Below are 20,650 nucleotides of genomic sequence, written 5' to 3'. Positions count from 1 at the left end.
TCCGGAGCGAGGTGACGTCCCAGGGACTTTCTGCGCACGCGCACGTCAGGGGGCGTGGGCTCGAGGGCGGGGAGCAGCGCCAAGTTGGAGAAGGGAGATCCAGGAAAGGCCTAGGACCGGCTGGTATGTGTTCTCAGTCTCGCCGCCCGGCCGGCCGTGGGTACCTCGGGAGACTTGGGCGGGGAGGGAAGGCACTCCCCAGCGGCAGGGAAGTCAGGCCAGCACGGCCGAACCTGCTCCTGGTTCTCTTACCGCCCACCTCTCCCAGCTGTCCCATGATAATTGATCGATCTGGTTCCAATTGTTCTTCTATCCCTCTGCACGTGTACAGTATGTGGACGCCTTCTCCCCTGACGTCTTTGATGGACACCAAACTGCCTTGTCTATGTTCTGGCTGAAACTCTCCCTTCAGTCTTACCGGTTTCAGTAAAAGGCCGCTTCTGGTTCTTGCTTAATCCATGAATTTAGGGAGGAGTCATTAGATCCTTCACTTCCTGTGTAACAGTTTATTCACAGACACTGCCCGCTGTGCTTTGAGAGCAAGTCCATTAATGAAACTTACTACTATGTTTAAAACTCTTCACGGACTTTAAAAATATGAATATTTTATGTTTGTGCCTGAGTGTGCAGCAGCCCATGGAGGCCAGAAGAGGGCATCAGATCCCCTAGAACTGGAGTTTAATACATTTGTGAGCTGCCATGTGGGTGCGGGATGGGGGTGAGTCCTGTGCAAGAGCAGAAAGTGCTCTTAACCACTGAGCCATCTTTCCGGCCCTTTTTTCTTTTTAGAGAATCTTTTGTCTGTTCTTTTCATCTATTCATACATATAAACAATCCATCTTGATCATATACCCTCCAACTCTCCCGAGAATTTCCATTGCAAACTCCAAACTATGGCTTCTTGGGTTCTGTCCCGTCACTGTGTGTGAACATATGTTCTTCTGATGAGTTCAGCTTGTTTCCATTTAAGGAATCAAGACTTAATATTTCCTTTGCCTGATGGTCTCTGCTCTTAAATCTACATGACTGACCATCAGGTGCCTACAGAATTATTTTTGTGACTCAACTCTTGCTTTATTTCACTCAAAAAGTACTATATTGTATTAGTTGACATTTGTCACCTTCTGTACAGTGTTCAGGGTACAGAAGCTGCAGGGTGAGCAAAAGGAAGCCTCTGCTCTTTTGGAGCTGAAGTCTGAAGGACCCTTTCGGAAATGACCACAGCCATTGCGGTCTGACAGTAGCAAAGGAAGAGTGGTACAAATTGGGATCAGAGGCAGGAGCAGATTATCTGAGTAGGTTGAGACTTTGGAAAAGTCCTCCAAGGAGGTAGTTAAGCACCAGTAGTTCAGGCAAGAAATGCTGGAGCCTTTCACTGGGGTGATGGGGAATGCAGTTTAGAATGGACTTCTGACTTTAAAAGGAAGGCACAGCTTTGGATCTGGTGTGGTGGCACAGTGTTTGGAAAGTAGAGGCAAGGGGAATCTCATATTCAATATTACTAGGGGTTCAAGGCCAGCCTGTACTATGCAGCAAGACTCAGTCTCAGAATAATGATTTAAAAAAATAGGGGTTGGCAAAATGGCTCAACAGGCTAGCACCTGCTGCACAAGCCTGAGGACATGATTTTGATCTGTGGAACCTGTGTAAATGTGGAAAGAGAAAACTGACTCCTGAAAGTTGTCACCTCTCCTCCACATGTCCTGGCAGGTGTTAGGCCTAAATAGACAGTAAATAAAATGTAACTAAAAGGAAAAAAAAGAAAACAGCTCATTGGTTATAGTGTATCCATTTCAGTGAGGTTTGGCCACAGTAGCAATTTTGAAATTTTGGCTCTGAGATTTGAGAACCAAAGAAGCAAAGCCATAGTATGACTGGTGTTGATTGGTTTGGGATGTACATAGTACTTTCCTATTATCACACAGCATTTTTAACATGGCTTGCTTCCTAATTCATGTTTCTTTGAAAATGCTATTGTCTGAGAAAGGTTTTTCCTGCCCATTTGTGTATTAAGATCTCTTTCACCTGCCTCCTACTCTACTTGTTTTCTTTAAAACATTAAATTTAAAACTTGACTTTTAAAAATGAGTTTATTGACTTATCTTTCCCACTAGATTGTAAACAGACTTCTTCCTGTTGCATTTACTGCTTTATTACCAGTGTGTAGAAGGGTGCACCCTTTATGTTGTCACATAAATACTATTGAGTGAGCAAGTGAATGAATGGATGGCTTGGGTCATGTGGACACTGCTAATTTGCATGATTGATTAGCTTCATGTTTGCCTCTACAAGTACCCAAAGAGTTGAGCATTGCATTTTCTCTCATGTCTCAGAAGATACTCGACTGAAAGGAATCTGCCCCACTGATCAATCCAGATGCCTTCTTCCACTTTACCAGATGAAGAAGATAACCTAGAAACCTGCATTTTTAAGTTTTCTGATCTGGATTTAAAAGAATCAAATCTTATTAACCCCAGCAACAGTCTCAAAGCAGAGTTAGTTGGCAGTATAAAGAAGAAATACTCATTTGCAAAGAAAAAGGTAAAATTGCTGTCAGTGTTTTCATGATCGTATATATAAAGTTAGTTAAGTACATATAGAAGTAGATTATTGTGCTTGCCTTCCACCTCACAATGTAGTCTAATCTAGCAGCATGTAGTCTTGGAACAGTTATGGTGGAGTGTTTGAGGATAACAGGTCTTGGTCAGGAAGGATGAATTTCTTCCCTCCCTCAGTTGTAGAAGAATCCTAGGAGCTTAGAACCATAGTATAAGGAGGACAGACAGGTAGTAGGGCAGCAGGTAGCTAGTAAGGCTGATAATGAGCCCTGCTGCTGGTGGGGAAAGAGTTGAGTCTCATCTAGCTAGCTTGATGCTTTGAAGAAAGAACAGCATTGCAGGATGCTTCAGGGCTGCTGAGAACGCCGGGACTGCACTATAAAGAGGTAGTGTTGATATCCTTCTCCTGTGCCACGCTGTTTGTTGTTGAAACCATTGGCTGAAATGCCCTTTTCTTAAAAGCAGAGAACCAGAGTCATATCGGCAGGAACTTGGCTTACTAAGGATAACACTAGCAAAATTACAGTCATGAAATGCCAATGAAACGATTTTATGGTTGGGGTCACTGCAACATGAGGAGATGTATTAAAGGGTCACAGTATTAGGGTTGAGAACCACTGTCTTAGAGGAACCAGAGTAATCTCCCATCTCAGGGGACAGCGAGGACAAGGTCTCTCTGGAAGGTGAAAAAATAGAGTGTCCAGGTTTGTTCATGTCCACATCATGTCAGAACATAGATGTTGAAGGCTTGAGTGTGGAAAGTATGAGCCATATCTTACCATTCCAGTGTCAGTGTACGAGTTGCTGGAAAAATACAACCCATGTCCTTGCTCCTGGAATTCTTTGTAGACTGGCAGGATGCCAAACTAAAATCTCCACCCCCCACTCCCATAAAAAGTAATATAAGAGATTGAGTGAAACTTTTGATACCCCTAAACCTAAGACCATTGAATAATGGTGTTATTTGAAATGTGAATTACAGGCCTTTGCCCTTTTTGTCAAAACCAAACAAGTTCCATCACCTTCTTACGAATTTAAAGAACAGTGGTGGAGATGCTGTCAGCAGCTATTTGCAGACCAGACCAGCATCCACAGACATGTGGCAACACAGCATGCTGAAGAAGTGTACCAGCAAACTGCTTCTACCCTAAAGCAGCTAACTGCAGCACTGAGTGCTTCACAGACATCCACAGACAAAAAGAACCCTCCCAAAGACTGTCTTACTCCTAGTCAGGAAGTGTCCGCTTGGCTCCCCGATGTAAGCCACTTTAGCTCTGATGAGCTGAGCAGGTAAGTTTTCTATTCTGTATTTTGGTTTGCTTTTAAAATATTTTCCAACCACAAAGATATACTACAGTTAACCCACTAAAATGGGCAAAATGAGGAAGACCAACCTTGGCAAGTATAGGTGAAATGGTAAGGCAACTAAAATGCCCAGTTATTGCTGGTGCGGGTAGAAATGGTCCCACCATTCTAGAAAACAGTTTGGCAGGTTCTTTTAAAGTTCAGACATCTTCCTAGTGATCCACTCCTGGGTATATAACAAACAAATAAAAACATATGCCCACTAAAGCCTAAACGTGATTATAGTAGTTTTATTTGTAATAACAAAACATTAGAAAGAACCCTTTATTTTGTCTGCTAATCGAAAATAAACTAGTTACATTTTAAAACGTTAGGGATTTGAAATGGTTCACTGGGGGAAAGGATTGCCATGTAAATATAAGGACCTGAGTTTGAATTCCCAGGACCCATTTAAGCCAGGCATGGTCGTGCTCATGGGCAATCATAGTGCTCCAGTGCTCCTATATCAAGATGGGAGGCAGACAGAATCCCCAAAAGCTCGCAGGTCAGCAAGCAAGGTGGAAGGTGAGGACTGACACCCAAGATTGTCCTCTGACTTCCACATACACATTGTGACACCCTTGTGCCTGCATCCACACACAAACACATTCATACCATATGCATATATCATACACACACACACAAAGGTTAAAAAAATAATTTAAAAAGACAAACTGGAAACAACCATAAGTAGCAGTAGCAGAAACATGAAAGGATGGATGCTGTCATGTTAGAACATGGTGCCCTGCCTCACGCCTTTAATCCCAGCACTGGGAAGCAGAGGCAGAGGCAGGTGGATCCACAGAACGAGTTCCAGAACAGCCAGGGCTACACAGGAAAACAAAAAAGCAACATTGTGCATGCAGTAAGAGCTGTGAACAGGGGATAACACTGGGCTGTGTGTGAATGGTTTGCCAAATCTTTATACTGAGAGAACAGAAGCCACACAGAAGAGGGTCTGCTTTATGGGCAAAACAATTTATAATGAGAGAAGCTTTTTTCTGAAGGTTTGAATGAGAACGTATGCTTGAATTTATTGTAAGTTACACTTAGATTTAAAATGTTTAAATAAATAAAGAAGATAAGAATCAAACAGACTTGTTTGATCCAGATACTGATGAATTCAGAACTGTGCATCCAGACAGACAAATCACTCATCAAGATTGTTGGGAAGGGCTTGGACAGATGTCTCAGTGGTTAAGAGAACTGGCTACTTGATTCCCAGCACACACCTGGTGGCTTACAACTGCATTCAAGGGGATCTGAGGCCCTCTTCTGGCCTCTGTGGGCACTGCATGCATGTAGGCAAAACACCATACACACAAAAATAGTAAATACATAAAACTTTTTTAAGATTATTGGAGAATACAATATTCCTCATACTGAATTTTCAGAATCCAAACTTTTCCTTTGTTTTGAATTTTTAAAGTATAGTTTCAAACTATATTATATTCTTCTCTGGTCTCCTAAAGTAGTGATTTAGTGCTACTGTGAGCATGCTGGCATAGAAAGGTTTGTCTTGTGTGGCCAATAATGACATGTCTCATCCGGGTATGATGGTGCACACCTTTAATCCCAGCACTTGGGAGGCAGAGGCACATGGATCTCTGTGAGTTCAAGGCTAACCTGGTCTACAGAATGAGTTCCAAGACATCCGGGGGTACTATACAGAGAACCTCTGTCTTGAAAACCCCCTAAAATAAAAAATAATGTGTCTCATAAGTAAGTGGATTATATGAAAAAGAAAAAAATGGAAGTAAAAAACTCTTTCGTGGTGAGCCAGTCAAATCAGATGCTCCCTTCTGGTTGAGGATTAGCCACAGTGGGCTCATTTCCAGCTTGCCTGTGAAGTGGACTTGCTAATATCTGTGTCTTGGGTGTGAGTGGTAAGTGTAGACAGTAAAGCAGATTTGCTGTTTGTAATGTAAAAGTCTGGGGCGGACTGTCCTGTGTAGAGAAAATATGAAAGAGAAGTGCTCCTCTGTTGGGAGAATAAGGAGAATAAGGAGAACACGGGCATAAGCTGTTACGTCTTGTGTTCTCCCATTTCTCCTGGATTTATTGGAAACTGTGGCCTCTTGGGGCTCAGGTGCTCTTGCGCTCTGACTTTCCTTTTGTAGTGGCCAGGGTGACGAGGAAGGGGAGGTGCTCCTGTATTACTGCTACTGTGACTTGGAGGACCCCCACTGGATCTGTGCCTGGCAGACAGCTCTGTGCCAGCAGCTGCACCTCACAGGCAAGGTAAGTCCTGCTGCACACGTGCCCTGCTACACACATGCCCTGCACACAGCCTCATACTGCCCTCTTAACCCTGGACAGTGGGAGCTGTGCTCTTTGTGGAAGTCTTCACTCCAGCGTCTCAGAACAAGGAAAAGGGTCAAATAGTAAATATTTCAGATTTCGTTTTTTTGTTTTTTTTAAAATCTACTCATTGCTGTTGCAGATTAAAAGCATTCATGGGTGGTACCTAAGGGAGTGAATATGCTGTGTTCTGATACATCTGTGTACATCATTTGCTGCTGGCTGAGATAAGGAAGTGTTCTGAACCCAAAAGCCTCCTCATAGAGATTTGATTCTAAGTTAGCACCTTGGTTTTCCTAGAACCAGGTCTTTTGCGCCCTCAGGTACTGATATTTGTGCCTCCCTCCCTTCTACGAGGCCCTCCTCTCCTTGGCATGCGCTCTCAGAGCTCTGTTCCAATGCTGTTTCCTCACCACTCTCTGCCTCTGCTGCTCAAGGACTATTACTGTATTCTCAGTGCTGGAGTGAGCATATAGCAGGCACGCTTTAAGGTGTGGAGCCTGTCAAATAAAGGAAAGTCTGCGTGTGTTTCTAGCGTATCCACGAGTGTGTGTAAAGATGAGAGGAGGCACATTCCCAGATGCTAACATTCATCTCTGCACGAGAGGATGCCATTTGTTTTTGTAAAATGCCGTTTGTTTGTGCTTGATCCTCCATGTATATGTCTATTAAATAATTTTCAAATTTTAAACCAAAAGGAAGTGAAGTAGAAGCCTTTTGAGGTTCTTCCATGCCCAAATTACTAATAAACTGATTGGTCAGTGCCATTTTCCACCCCCCAGGTTGTTTAACAAGTACTAGTACCACTCTCTCCATTCAGTTCATCTCCACACCCTACCCTGCAATGTCCCTCGGCTCCATTTACTTCTCTTTTCCCCTTCTAGTACCCTAGACAGGCGGCCATGCTGTCTTGCCCATGTGGTAACTTCCACTGGCCTCCAGTCCCCAATTCTCACCCGCCATTTAATCTGTTCTCGATGCAACAGCCAGAATGAGCTTGTTAGAGCAGCTCCAGCACTCCTAACCACCAGGCTGCTGCAGGCCTGGATTGTGGCCTTCCCCACTCTTCCATGCTCCAGCTGTGGCCTTCAGGTCCCTGGGACCACCAAGGTCTGTCGTTTGCCTTTTTTTCTAGGCTAATTCTCTTGAAGGATCACACCCACATCCACTGTTTCCCTAGTCTAATTTTACTGAAGTCTTGGGTCTTGATTTTAATGACACTTTCTCTGAAACCTTTCTGACCTACCATCTAAATTCATTTTCCTCCGTGTCCCCTCCAGGAGCCATCTGATCTTTCATAGCATCCATCTATATGTAACTCTTTGCAGCTTGACCTTCTTTAGTCTGGGTGGCAGGAGTTTTACTTTTCAACAGCTGTATCCCTAATTCCTAGCACATAGTTTTGAAAACCAGTATTTGTGTTCTCTATATATATCACAATCTCTATTCAGTGAACTTTCTCACCAAGAAAAATGACTGTTCATACAAAATGTACATAATTATGAAATCAGTTTTATTTTAGTTTAAACCTACACATGGTGGTACATGCTTGTAATTTTATCACTCAGGAGGCTGAGTCAGGAAGATTGCTCAATTTCAAGAGCAGGCTATGCTACAAGGGGTGGGTGGGGGGTCCTTTTGGTCAAGGAGGCCTTTTCTTTGGGATACAGCCTGTGACCCCCTAGCAGTGAGCAATCCTGTCCACCAGGTGGCAGCATCTTCCTGAATCTCAGATACAAATTTCTAGACCTTAAAGACTTGGCCAGTTTTGTGAGATACTTTAGTGCTGGGATTTGACAATATTAGTTCTTAGGCAAGGAAAAGAACCTTAATGCTCCTTGCTGTATATCATATGACCTTAAGAAATTGAACAGTTAAGAGCATTTACTGCTCTTGCAGAGGACCTGGGTTCAATTCTCAGTACTCACAGGGCAGCTCACAACAGTCCAGGAGTTCCAGGGGAGCAAATGCCCTTTTATGACTTTCATGGGCTCCTGCGCACACTTGTGTACATACACACACACACACACACGTGCACGCGTGCAAAATGAATGGATTAATTAATAAAATTAGAGGGGATACATTCAGACTGGAAAGGGCAAATGATAAGTTTGAATCCTCCAATAGTTGAGTCACAGATCCACTACTCACCAGTTCTTGCCCTTGATTCCCTGCAGCAGCTGCAGCTGCCATTTTCCTGTCTGGAAGGGAGCTCCCCATCTGCCCCTTGAGATTATAATGTAGAGCTGGATCTCAGCAGGTGCCCCACGATGCTCACTGCTGCTGGTCTCAGCTTCCTACTTACAAGGCCTTTCACAAAGAGCATCTTTGAAACTTGTTGGGAATGTAGATACTGCAAGTCTGGTGACTGCAGATGACTGTGTCCTAGGTCTGTAGGCAGTGGATGTGCATGGCATGCATTTGGTTTCTGAGGTTGAAGTGAAATAGGAAAGAACATGCCCACCTACCCAGAAACAGTCACATAAAAACATATTCATCACCACCTCAGTTGAATTGTTTTCAGATGGATTTCCTGACCTTGCTGGCTCGAGGCTGTTCTTCTTTGTAGTCTATTAGTTGGTGATAGGTGGGGTAGCCTGTAGAACAGAGATGGCTTGTGCTTTCTGCTTCCCTGTCTGTCACCCAGAGCAGGCTCTCCTGGACTGCAGTCTTCTTTGTTTGTCTTTCAAGACAGGATTTCTGTTGTAGCCCTGGCTGTCCTGGGACTCACTCTGTGGATCAAGTTGGCCTCGAACTCAGAGATCCACCTGCCTCTGCCTCTCAAGTGCTAGGGTTAAAGGTGTGCTCTACCACACCCACTTGCAGCTGTCTTTCTCAGGGAGTCGGTGGTAATCAGGATACTTCTCTGGGTAGTTACTACAAGTCAGTTGGCATTGGCTTGTAGCATGACCTAAAGAATTGCATCAAGTAAGACAACTCAGTTTTCTTGTCTGGACTCTGAGCATGAGCAGCCACATACAACTTTCAAATGTGGCTGCATTCATGTATGAATAGTGGGAACAGTTCTGGGCCTTGGATTGAGTCCGTTTTCTCCAGAGACTGTATGGTGTCCAGGCTGGCATTGTGTAGCACCTTGCTCTGTAGGTGGCTCCTTGTAAAGTTGTCCGTCTTTACACTCACCCGCAGTTATTCTGTTAGGACAACTGACTGTGCAGGCCTCCAAGCATGCCCTAGCCCAAGCTCTCATGTTCCATCCTCAGTGGAGTGTTTCTGAGACAGTTTCAGATTAGAGAAGCCAGAGAGCCTTAGATGTAGGTACACATGCATTTAGTCTGGATACCATGATACAGACACAGGATACCTCAGTGAGCAAAACATAACTTGAATTTCAGTCTACGGTTTTGGGATAATGGCTTTTCTTCAGGCTCCATGCAGAGGTGACATGTGCATCTCACTATTAGATAAGTCCCCTCTTTAGGATTGAGGTGAAGTCTCCTCAGAGGACTTTTCTTCTGAATCCTCTGGAAAGCGTGTTTGCTACATATGACCTTGGGCCACAGTGCTTCAGAGGAACACATGCTGTCTTGTAATACTGTGGTGGCCACAGCAGAGCCTCTGCTCTTCCTGTTACATTCACTGACATGAAAGGGACCTTTAGTCTATCTTGGGGAGACAAGCAAGCCAAGACTCTTCTCCTCATCAAGACTCTTCTCACCATTTTGTGTCTCAGATTCGGATCGCTACTGAAGGCATCAATGGAACTGTTGGAGGAAGTAGAGTGGCCACCAGGCTGTATGTGGAAGCCATGCTTTCTTGCCCATTGTTTAAGGATTACCTATGTGAGGATGACTTTAAGGTAAGAGAAACAGAAATGAACTAAAGCTAGAGCAGTCTGCTTTTGTGGGTCACTGAAAAGTGCATACAGAGCTAGACAAATCCCTTCCCCTGTGAGTTCCAAGTCAGTGCAACAAAACGAGTGTCCTATTCACTGTTTCCATCAGTCGCTGCCCTTCCTAGACCCTAGTCTCCCTTCCTATAAGAATGTTACAGTTAAACAAACTGGGATCTGAAACCTACATGTTTTTCCTGGAGAGTGGTTTGCAGGTCTCTGTCTGTGGTGGGCTGTGGTTTAGTAAGCCTGAAACTAAAGTTGACAGCACTTGAGAGTGAAGTTGCAGTTCTTTCTGCAGAGCGCTGTGTCCAAGGACTTATGCTTCCTAGAAGTCAGTTGTAAGCTGGCGGGACACCTCGGTAACTCTCACACTGGCCATGGCAAGACACTAGCCAGAACAAAAGCTGACATATGCTCCCATAGGAATGAATTACATGTACATAGCCACACAAACACAGTGTTCCTACATGTGCAAGTGGCACAGTAAACATTTATTAATGTGCTGAATTATCTGGAACATTTTGGACCATAACTATTTCTATTGAGAGTTCCTTTTCCCCCCTAATTTGAGGTTTAAAATTTCAGCTATCACACTATAAAACAGACCATAATTCTTATGTTTGGTACTTGTCTTTAGCTGGCAATAGGACAAGTAAACTCTGTCTTGTTTTTCTTTGGCTAGAGCAGCAAAGGAGGAGCTCAGTGCTTTCCAGAATTGCGAGTTGGTGTGTTTGAAGAGATCGTGCCTATGGGGATCAGCTCCAGTCAGGTCTCCTACAAGAACCCTGGTATGCTTATGTTTTAAAGAGTTGTCTTGTTGTCATAGAGATAACCGTAATAGACAATATGAAGGTTAGACACTGGCCAGCAGAAATTGTAGTGATCTTCTGTTTAAAATAGCCATAGGGTGGCTAGCTCTGTCTGTCTAGGACTTAAACTGACCTCTGTAGTGCTTATGCTAACCAAAGGCTCCTGTTAGACCCATAGCACATTTTTCTTGGTGATGGTTTGGCAAGAAGTTATTTCCTCTTTCCAGAGAGAGAAATTTGAAAGCTGTGTGTTTATGACTTGCAAATAGTTCATCAGCAGAAAGAGCATGAGGGCTTTTGCCATGGTAAGCAAATAGCTTTCAAAACCAAAGCAGTGTTCTAGAACGTTTGATCTCTGCTTCCCTGTGCTTGCTATAGATGACTGAAAGGCATTTGTTTGGCAGGGATTTTTGGTTTTGTTTTACTTTTTACCATGAAAATTTCCAAACATTAACTGGAGTAGGGAAAATAATAGAATGAACTTCCATATGCTTACCACACAGCCTCAGCAGCTAATCATTCATGGCAAACTGTCCTTTGACCCCCATCTCTTCCTCTTATCCTAGATCACTTTAAAGAGAATCTCGTGTCACGTTACTTTACTCATAAATACTTCAGTAGAAAAGACATATTAACAGTTAAGTTTTACTACTAACCATGTCTAAAACATTTTAGCAGTAGTTACTTAATAAATATCTTGTCAGTGAATTCCCAGTTGTGTTTCATGATTTTCTAAGTTTCTATTAGGATGAAAAAAGAGGAGCTAAGGTGGCTCACTGGGTAATGCACTTGTCACTCAAGTGCAGGGACCTGATTTCCATTCCCCAGAAGCCGTGTAAATTTGGTCACAGTGGTGCTCATCTGCCTTCACAGTGTTCCTGCTGTGAGGTGGGAAGCAGAAACAGGAGACTCTTAGTTCACAGGCAGCCGCCAGGCAGGAGAGCCTTGCAAACAAGATGTAGGGTGAAGACTGATTGATGCCTGAGCTTGTCCTCTGACCAACACACAAATAAAACAGATTTAACAAGGAAAACATGTCTGTAAGCTTGTACATTCAGCTCTGCAGATTGGCTTTCAAAGATCTTAGTCATCTAGCTTGTCGAGTTTCTCAGAATCTGGGTAGTGTTAGCTGCATCCCACAGGGTAGTCCTCAGCTGACTGTATCTCCTGGAGATGCACTTATTTGTATATATTCTTTGTGTGTGTGTGTGTGAGAGAGAGAGAGAGAGAGAGAGAGAGAGAGAGAGAGAGAGAGAGAGAGAGAGAGAGAGAGAGAGAGAGAGAATGTGGGGGGGGGGGGCTTGCAAGCTGCATTGAGCATGTGGAAGTCAGAGGATTACTCATGAGTCCACCATAGGGTTCAGGGGATAAAACTCAAATCATGAGACTTGAAGACAAGTTCCTTTACCTACTGAGCCATTTCTCTTGCCCTGAAGATTAATTTTGAAGGCACCCAATCATTTGTCTATAGAGCTCCTCAGTCTTGGAATGACACTAATGACATCCTCTGTTCTGTCTCCCTTAGATGACTATTTAGATTGAGAGCTGTGCTGTCTAGTAGAAATATGGAAGCCACATTACATTATTTTTCAATTTCTAGTATAAAAAGAAGTAGGTGAAATGAGCTTACATAACATGGTTAACATGTCCAAAGCATGTCAGTATGTATTAGTGAGGTTGTTTACTTTTTCATACTAAGTCCCTGAAATGCATCATGTATGCCACGCTTATGTCACCTTCCTCAAATTACACTCAGGTAGTTGTCAGCTACAGGTGACTAGAAACATCTATGCTTGACAGCTCTGAGCCAGATCCTTGCTCAGTTCTGGTTCAGTCCCTTTGACTCCACTCACATGGCTGCTTCCCAGATAGTATTGCCTTTTGTCAAAGAACAAAGGGCCGCCTGCCTCTCAGGTATTTGTTTTTCATAGGTAAATATGGAAGAGAAGGCCAGGAGTTGTTAGAGGGGAACAGGGGTGAGATATAAGCATCTTGGGAATAGGCATATGCATGGAGACAGGACCTGGGTAGGGGCGTATCTGCTGGGTGTCCTCATCTTAGCAGGAGGCAGGACGACAGAAGCTCTTCTGGGTGTGGCAGGACACTGCTTGGAAGGGGAGGGGAGGCTGGCCTGGGCTGCTTTCAGCTGAAGCAGGTGGTTTGAAGGGACCTCTTGTCAACATGTCCATCTGGGTCTCTGTCTGTTTGAGCCCTCTCTGCCACAAGAGCAGCAGCAGTAACAGCAGCAGCAGGGAACACATTTGGCTCCCTGAAGCTCCCTTTAGGGAGAAGGCAAAGAGATTATCCAAGCTTCTCATCACAGTTTTGAATCGCACATTTGACATCACTGTTTGGGGACTGTGTAATTATGTATACTACCTGAATAGCATCAGGCCTGGTTACATTCTGTAATTGTAGCTTTGAGAGTTGGAAACTTACACTGTGCTGTCCAAGTTTGGAGAGTTTGGAGAACTATCCAGTGGTTGTTGGGGTCCATGCCCAATACAGTGAGGCTCCTGGAGTTCACTGTAAGTTCCTCACAGTTAATAAGATGTCTGGGGATATTTGTCCTGGGAGTCTGGAGGCAAAGGCTCCACAGTCCTCTTGCACGTTAATATTCATCTCCATCTCCTTTCTTTCCTGTCGTATAGCTTTTCTCTTTCTCTGTCACCTTCTTTTTCATATATGTTGTCAACCCCGCCTACCCTTTTCTCTATGCATGCACACATATTTAAATACATTCTTTTTACTCTCGTTTCAAACACCATATGCTCAGACTGTTCCTTAACACCATGCTCTCAACTGCCTTGGTCTAAGCCAAGCCTTGAATTTGGGGTCAACTTTGTTACTTGACAATTTGAAAGCTTCAGCGAATCATGGATGTATTTAAAGCCCTCTTGGGCATTGACAGGAGGACACTGTCCATTTCCTGACTCGCTAGTAATCACAGCAAACAGTGGACTGGAACTCAAAAAGAAAATTCCCAAGCATCTGGTTTAAGAAAAATCCCTTATTTCTGAACTGTGGGAGCTCTGTAGTCTCTGTTAGAGCAAGAAAATGGAGATGCCAGGGATGCTGAGATAGTTTATCCCGAACGTTGGATACTGTCATCTGTTGCCATTGTAATTAATGAAAAGAGGCTGAGGTACAAAGAAGCATAGTCAGCACTTTAGTCAAGTTAGGACAGTTGTGATTAGATTTTCATTTTGTTTTAATGTAATTATTTGGCTTGGTTTTAGGAATCCATTTATCCCCTGGTGAATTTCATAAAGAAATAGAAAAGCTTTTATCGCAGACAAATCAGGAACCGGGTGATACTATCCTACTGGATTGCAGAAACTTCTATGAAAGCAAAATCGTAAGTAAGAGTAAGGAGTGGCATGAAAGGGTGGGTGCCTTACACAGAGCCGTCTATGTCCTGTGTCATCAGCCTCCTTCCTGGACTGGCAGCATCGGGGAAAACATAAGTCCTGGACTCCAGATCTGCTGAGAAAGTCTAAAGAAGTATGACTAAAAGTCATATTGGCACATAAAATGATTTTGTTTCCCATGAACTTCCCTTTGGCATGTACCAATGACCTTGTGAAAGCTGCTGTTGTAACCTCAGCCATTCCCTGAGGGATTTGAAGAAAGGGTACCCACAAGCCCAGCCCTGTGTAGTTCCAGATCTTGAGGTTAAAGGATCAGAGTGTAGGATGCAGACCTTGGGTAGCAAAAGCCTGTTGCTTTTACCAAGGTGGGGTTGTTACACAGAAAGAACTGGGTTCCCAGCAGGTACATTTTTCTAATCATTTCCTTCTGTCCCTATGTTGTAGGGACGATTCCAGGGCTGCTTAGCACCAGACATCAGGAAATTCAGTTACTTCCCTAGCTACGTTGACAAAAACCTTGACATTTTCAGGCAGAAGAGGGTGCTGATGTACTGCACTGGGGGCATCCGCTGTGAACGGGGTTCTGCGTACCTCAGAGCCAAGGTAAGCCACTTCAGGACCAGCACAGGGGTGAAGATAGCTCTACCACCATTAGCCTGTGTGGAGCCTCCCACCCCCACCCTCTTACCCCCATTCACCCTAGCCAGCTGAAGGATTTACTTTACCTGGCACATCTCCAGCATGGGGTTTGTAAGTATAAACCCTAGCTTAAGTCTCCAGCACTTAGCAGTCTTGAAGACTTACGAAGTACAAAAGAGCAAGCTTAGCCGAGTGGCTCCCTTTCCTAATCCCTGTGCCTGATCCCGAGGAGAGCAAATTCAGTAACATTACATGTCCCAACAGATGCCTTCCTATATTTAGGGGGTGGCAAAAATAGTTAGGCTTCCCAGGGTCTTAGAGGGTAAAGGGCTTGACAGCTATCGCCACCCATCCCCCAGTAGGCAAGGTCTGGCCAGGTGCTTCTTTGACCCTTTGGTCAGCATTTTCCACACCCTCAGGAGGCCACTGGAGCCCCTGGCCCATGGGCACAGGGGGTGGATGCTCTGCTTGGGCAATCACCACCATGGAGCTGCTTCTAAGTCTCTGTTTCTTTCAACATCTTGATATTCTTTTTTTTTTTTTTTTTTTTTTTTTTTTTTTTTTTTGTATCCAGGGGGTGTGTAAGGAAGTGTTTCAGCTCAAGGGTGGCATCCACAAGTACCTGGAAGAGTTTCCTGATGGTTTTTACAAAGGGAAACTGTTTGTTTTTGATGAGCGGTTTGCCCTGGCCTACAACAGTTCTGTGATATCAGGTAGGTCAGCCGGGGTCCAGAGCCCACATTATGTCAGGTTAGAATCATTCACCATTCTAGACCCACTGCCACTGCCCAGGGAAGGCATGTGAGGACTGCTGCATGAACACGGCATGGAGAAGGCCACTGTGCCACTGTTTTGTTTCTCAGCAGCTGGAGAGGCAGGAATGAAACAGGCATCAAGTGGTCCCGGCCATGCCATATACTGGGTAGGCAAGTCCTAAAAATGCAGTCAGTGGGCAAGTTGTACTAGATGCTCTGGGCCTCTGTCTCCAGTAGAATTCCCAGTGCTGCCACGCCCACTTCTGTTGCTGTAGGTAACTCAGCATGTTATCGTACTAATGGTTTCACAGTGGACATAGATGGGCCTCCCTCTGACTCTTGTGTTTAATGTTATAAATACCATAGCTCATGCTGTATCACACATTTTTAAAGATGCTTTGCTAGTTTGTATTTCTGTACAATTTTTTTCCCTTTGTAATTGTGCATTTGCTTTTATTCATTTAAAATTATTCTTTGTAGACAGGGTCCATAGTCATTACCAGGCTGCCCGATAAGTCCGCAGCAGAAGAGGAAGAATTAGATGATTTGTGCACACAAGTGCACTTGAGGGCTTGTTTGGAGGTCCTAACAGGAAAGCACAGCAGCTGCTTACACACCCTTGACCAGAGACTGGGCCTCTTTTACATGGGGACTGTCACCCTCATCAGCTGAGCTACATCTGAGGAGGGACACACATGGAGCCATGAGGGAGGAAAGGGACACCTGCTTCGACAGCCAGATCAGCCACATCTACCCTGCCAAGAGATGGGGTGACAGATGCCACAGCTCATGTCCCAGTGCACATTTGAGGGAGGTAGACTGGAAGAGCCGGAGCGAGGCCCTGAGGGTGGCTGGTGCAGCTTGCAGTGCTGGGCCACACTGAAGGGTCCTGCTGGATAGAGGCAGACAGGAAAAGGAGAGGCAGTCCCCCAGGTGACGTACCCTGGATACTACGGTTCAGTAGTACCTGACTGGAAAGTCATTGGGAGACAAACACTTGTAAGGACCTCTTAGATAGTCTTCCTTTCTGGTCTTTGTAAAAAGTTACATTTCCTTATCTACCTATGTGCTCATGTACATTCTACAACATACATGTGGAGGTCAAAGGATGACATACAGGGGTCGGTTCTCTCCTTCCACCATGTAGAAGATGGGGATAGAACACAGGTCATCATTCTTGATAGCAATTGCCTTTATCCACATTGGCATCCTGCCTGCCTACCTTTCTAATCTCTTTACTCATTGTGATTGTCTAATATGTATCTTATTTAAAACCTCAAACTATAACTCACATGAGTGAATGTCTGTGTGAATGTGAGAAAAGGCCCAATGATAGCACAGGGCAACTGTGGTATTTTCAGGGTGCTGGAAGTTGGCCAGGAAATACAGGCTGAAAGGGAAGATGATGTGCAGTTCAGGGCTTAGGTGGTCCTGGCAATGGCCTTTGGTGCTGGCCTGGAATGGAGAGTCATGCATTCTACAAGTTGGATGTGAGGTAGGGTCACCTGTACTCAGGTATGAGGTCTCCCTGGAAAGGGAGATTATCTCAGGGAGAGGCCACATGATGATTCGTGAGAAGCTGGTTCTGAAGTGCTTGTGAGAAAGAGAGGATGAGAGAACAATGAATGGGTGAAGGTGAATCAGAATATAGTTTCCAGAACTCTCTCCACACCAGCCCCCCCAACAGAGGCCTTTCTCTTTCTTGGAAGATAGTAGTACTGTTTCCTTTTGACCTATTTGTTTCTATTTCTGAGACAGGGTCTCACTGTTCATGTAGTCCAAGGCAGCCTTGAACTTACAATCTTCCTGTCTCAGCTTCCTACGTGTTGAGGTTATAGTTGGTGCCACCCTACCTGACTTGGAGACATTGCCTTGGACCAAAATAGTATGTTAGACTCTAGTGAACTCAGGATTGTTTGTATTTAGGAATTGGATAAGTACATAGTGTGTGTGTGTGTGTGTGTGTGTGTGTGTGCGCGTGTGTGTGTGTGTGTGTGTGTGCGCGTGTGTGCGCGCGCGTGCGTGCGCACGCAGGGGATAAAGAGAGACGGGGGAGAGGGAGAGACAGAGAATAATAAGACACTTTCTTCCCTAGAATGTTCATACTGTGGAGCCCCTTGGGACCAATATAAACTCTGTTCTACTCCCCAATGCCGCCAGCTCGTTTTGACCTGTTCTGACTGTCAAGGACAAGGATTCACAGCCTGTTGCATCACGTGTCAAGACAAAGGGGGCAAGCAGGCTTCAGGCCCCACCCAGGACAGTTTTAAAGAAGAATGTGAGTGTACTGCCCGGAGGCCACGCATCCCACGGGAGCAGCATGCATGACTCCCTGTGAACCTGGAGCCAGGGCCTGATGCTGGTGAGGCTGAGTGCTGAAGCTTCACAACATAGGTTTAAGTGGCTATGTGTAGATTGTCAAGGTTGTAGAAACAAATTGGGAACTTCTGTGATGGTCACTGCCACCATGGCAGATGGCCACAGGCAAAGGGGACAGGGAGTCCAGTGTTGACTACCTAATCTACCCGTTTTGATTTGGAAGATGCTAGAGCCTGGAAAAAAGGTGAGCCATGTGGGACCCCAAGGGTGTTGGGAGAGCCTTGAGCTTGGCAGCTGTGTCATGTCTTCTGCCGCGAAGCAAGCATGAAAGTTGGGCTGTAGGTGTGGACTCTTAAACTAGGTCAGCTGCCACCTTCCTCTGCCTCAGTCTCTTCCCTAACTGCCCAAAGAGATCTGTAATCTGTGGTATTGACCTCTTTCTACTTTGAAGAATTTACTGAATCAGCCTGACCCATTTCTTTACATGTGATCATGGCACTACTGAGTAGTTGGCCAGAGACCATGTGGCCTTTAGAATCTTAAGTATTTACACTCTGTTCCTTCACAGAAAATGCCAGCCCCAGACTAGACTAACAGCTCATCTGATAGAGGTGGTCTTAAAGAAGTGGCCTACATTTTCATCGATTTGGTTTCTTTGAAAGATGTCACCCTAAGAGCCCTGCATTACCCAGCATCCCCTCTCTGTTTCTAAGTGTTCTCTTTAGGGATCCAGATGAGCAGCCGGCTTAAGGACACAGGGGATACAAGGCACTTTCTTAAGGAGGTCATTCAGCATAGCAACTGTCTAGCCTTCTGGCCTTTGGGCACATGTCCCTGTCACATGAGACTTAAGAAGCACACACAGCCACACATAGACCAATGGCTTTAATGTTAATGTTGCAGTTTCCAGTGATGCAGAATGCAGCTGCAATTGTGTTTCAAGGAGAAGCTGAGTGGGGCTGGCCGTCCCTGCAGCTTGGTGCCACTCCTGGGCCCATGTGCAGCCTCACCGGTGCCACCTCTAATTACCCTGTACTGTCCACGGCATCATAGTTCAGTGTTGCGGGACTTTCCCTTGTCAGAAGCCCCCTGGGCTGCACTCAACAGCTTTTGAGCCTTGTCATTATTATAATATTGGCTGAATCCCTAAGGAAAATAATTCCCCAAAGCAACAAACAAAAACACTAGTTTAACTGGCACTATGGTCTATTAAAAGGCACAAGAACAATGTGTTTTAACATTTTTACTGACTCCCATGGTGTTAAAAAAGGGATCCAGTAGGAACGCTGAAATTAGGTTTCAGAATAATCACTTGTGTCATTGGCCAGGATTTCCTAATTCCTTGTCGTTTGGATGTTGTGCACTGCTGTCCTTCAGAGGTTTCATTTGTAGGCAAGAGCTCTGTGAATTGATTTGTCTCATAAGTGACCAGACAGGCACTTGGTGTCTGTTAGCAGGGCCATGCTAAATACCACAGCCACGGTGGATTGGAAATTCACCCAGTGGTGTTGGCCTCATATAAGCCATTTGCCCCACTGAGGTATAAGGAGATGCTTTCATTTATCATGAAGTTGGCATTCAATAAAAAAAAAAAAAAAAAAGAATGGCTTCTGACTGCACCGAGTACATCCCAGGTGTTCACACAGAGCACTCGGGTATGTCTGTTGCCCGGGGCGGTAGATTTTAAAACTTGAAATTTCACCGTTGCCTTTTTCTTCCCCTTCTCTTACCTGGCAGAAGGAATCCTGTGTCTTTGTGACTCTTAGAAGATTCTGTAGCTTGTCTTTCATTCTTGGGGGGAGGGGGTTTGATCCTGGAATCAATTTGGCAGCTTTAATCTTGAGGTTAAAATTTCAAGTGGGGTTGAAAAATCATGATTATCTGTTCTTTTTACTGAGTTGCTATGATCAAATCTGTAATAAAGTGTTTTACAGCGCTTCCAAAATAGTTGGGAAGAGTGCTCTGTGTTGGTGCGTTCCGTGTTGTAAATGCGCCTAAACACAAAAGCGTGGCCACCAAGGGAACTCCTGGGTTGTCACTGTCGTGCTATCTGTAGCAAGATCTGCCAGTTTGAGGGCTTCTTTACTTTAAATAATAACCAGACTGAACTTCTGTGACTAAAGAAAATTTCACATTGACCATATTGTATAAAAGGTCCAACTACAGTCACTAGTTAACCTAAACCTTAGTGCATAAAGAACTTAACCACAAGAGTTCCACGCCAGCGTTTTGCCTCCTGGTCTCCACTGGGGAACACAGATTTAACAGTAGGACATGTCCAGTTCACAGGCGTGGGCTTCCCTTTGCATACTAGACACCACTACGGCACTTAGGGATGATGGGTCCCGTCAGGTCTGCAAGCCTCCTCTTCCTCACTGCAAAGGAATGGGGAAGAGATGTGAGCCAGTTGTCCCTGCCAATCCCAAGACAGTTCATGCTCAAATGCTGTTCACATGACAGGTAAACCTAGAGAGGAAAGTATGAACCAGAGGTTACAGACAGGAGATCTAAGCTTAGAGAATGGCCGGGCTGACAGGGACAAAAGCTCCTGTGGGTAATGAGAGGGAACATGGTATTGGCAGATGAAGACTAAGAAGCAAGCTGGATTCACTACAAGAAAACACAAGGTCAGGGAAGACTCTAGAGTGAGCAATCAAGAGGTCAGCTGATGTGGCAGAGGCAGGTGACCATTGCCACCCAT

General features: G+C 44.8%; 2 protein-coding genes across 3 annotated transcripts in view; one reads left to right on the top strand and one right to left on the bottom strand.

Moving 5' to 3' along the window:
- Window positions 1-17: 17 nt before the first annotated feature.
- Window positions 18-19,896, top strand: Tstd2 (thiosulfate sulfurtransferase like domain containing 2). Of its 2 annotated transcripts, none has more exons than XM_051187739.1 (10): window positions 18-123; window positions 2,334-2,541; window positions 3,541-3,848; window positions 6,023-6,143; window positions 9,895-10,020; window positions 10,739-10,844; window positions 14,105-14,223; window positions 14,681-14,839; window positions 15,450-15,588; window positions 17,726-19,896. In XM_051187739.1, the coding sequence occupies exons 2-10, from the start codon at window positions 2,377-2,379 to the stop codon at window positions 17,956-17,958; spliced, it is 1,476 nt and encodes a 491-aa protein (XP_051043696.1). In that variant the 5' UTR covers window positions 18-123; window positions 2,334-2,376; the 3' UTR covers window positions 17,959-19,896. The 2 variants fall into 2 exon arrangements, with proteins under 2 accessions (XP_051043696.1, XP_051043697.1); XM_051187740.1 differs by having other exon boundaries at window positions 31-123; window positions 2,337-2,541.
- Tmod1 (tropomodulin 1) overlaps window positions 18,820-20,650 on the bottom strand; it is a 72,998-nt gene continuing 71,167 nt past the window's right edge. The window contains exon 10 of the mRNA XM_051187746.1: window positions 18,820-20,324. Within this exon, the coding sequence (XP_051043703.1) occupies window positions 20,260-20,324 (65 nt within the window). The 3' untranslated portion in view covers window positions 18,820-20,259. The remainder of the gene's footprint in view (window positions 20,325-20,650) is intronic.

The sequence above is a fragment of the Phodopus roborovskii genome, unplaced genomic scaffold, assembly GCF_943737965.1.
Source record: "Phodopus roborovskii unplaced genomic scaffold, PHOROB, whole genome shotgun sequence".
NCBI lineage: Eukaryota > Metazoa > Chordata > Mammalia > Rodentia > Cricetidae > Phodopus > Phodopus roborovskii.
Note: the sequence above shows the minus strand (reverse complement) of the source record. Positions and strands in the feature narration are given on the sequence as shown.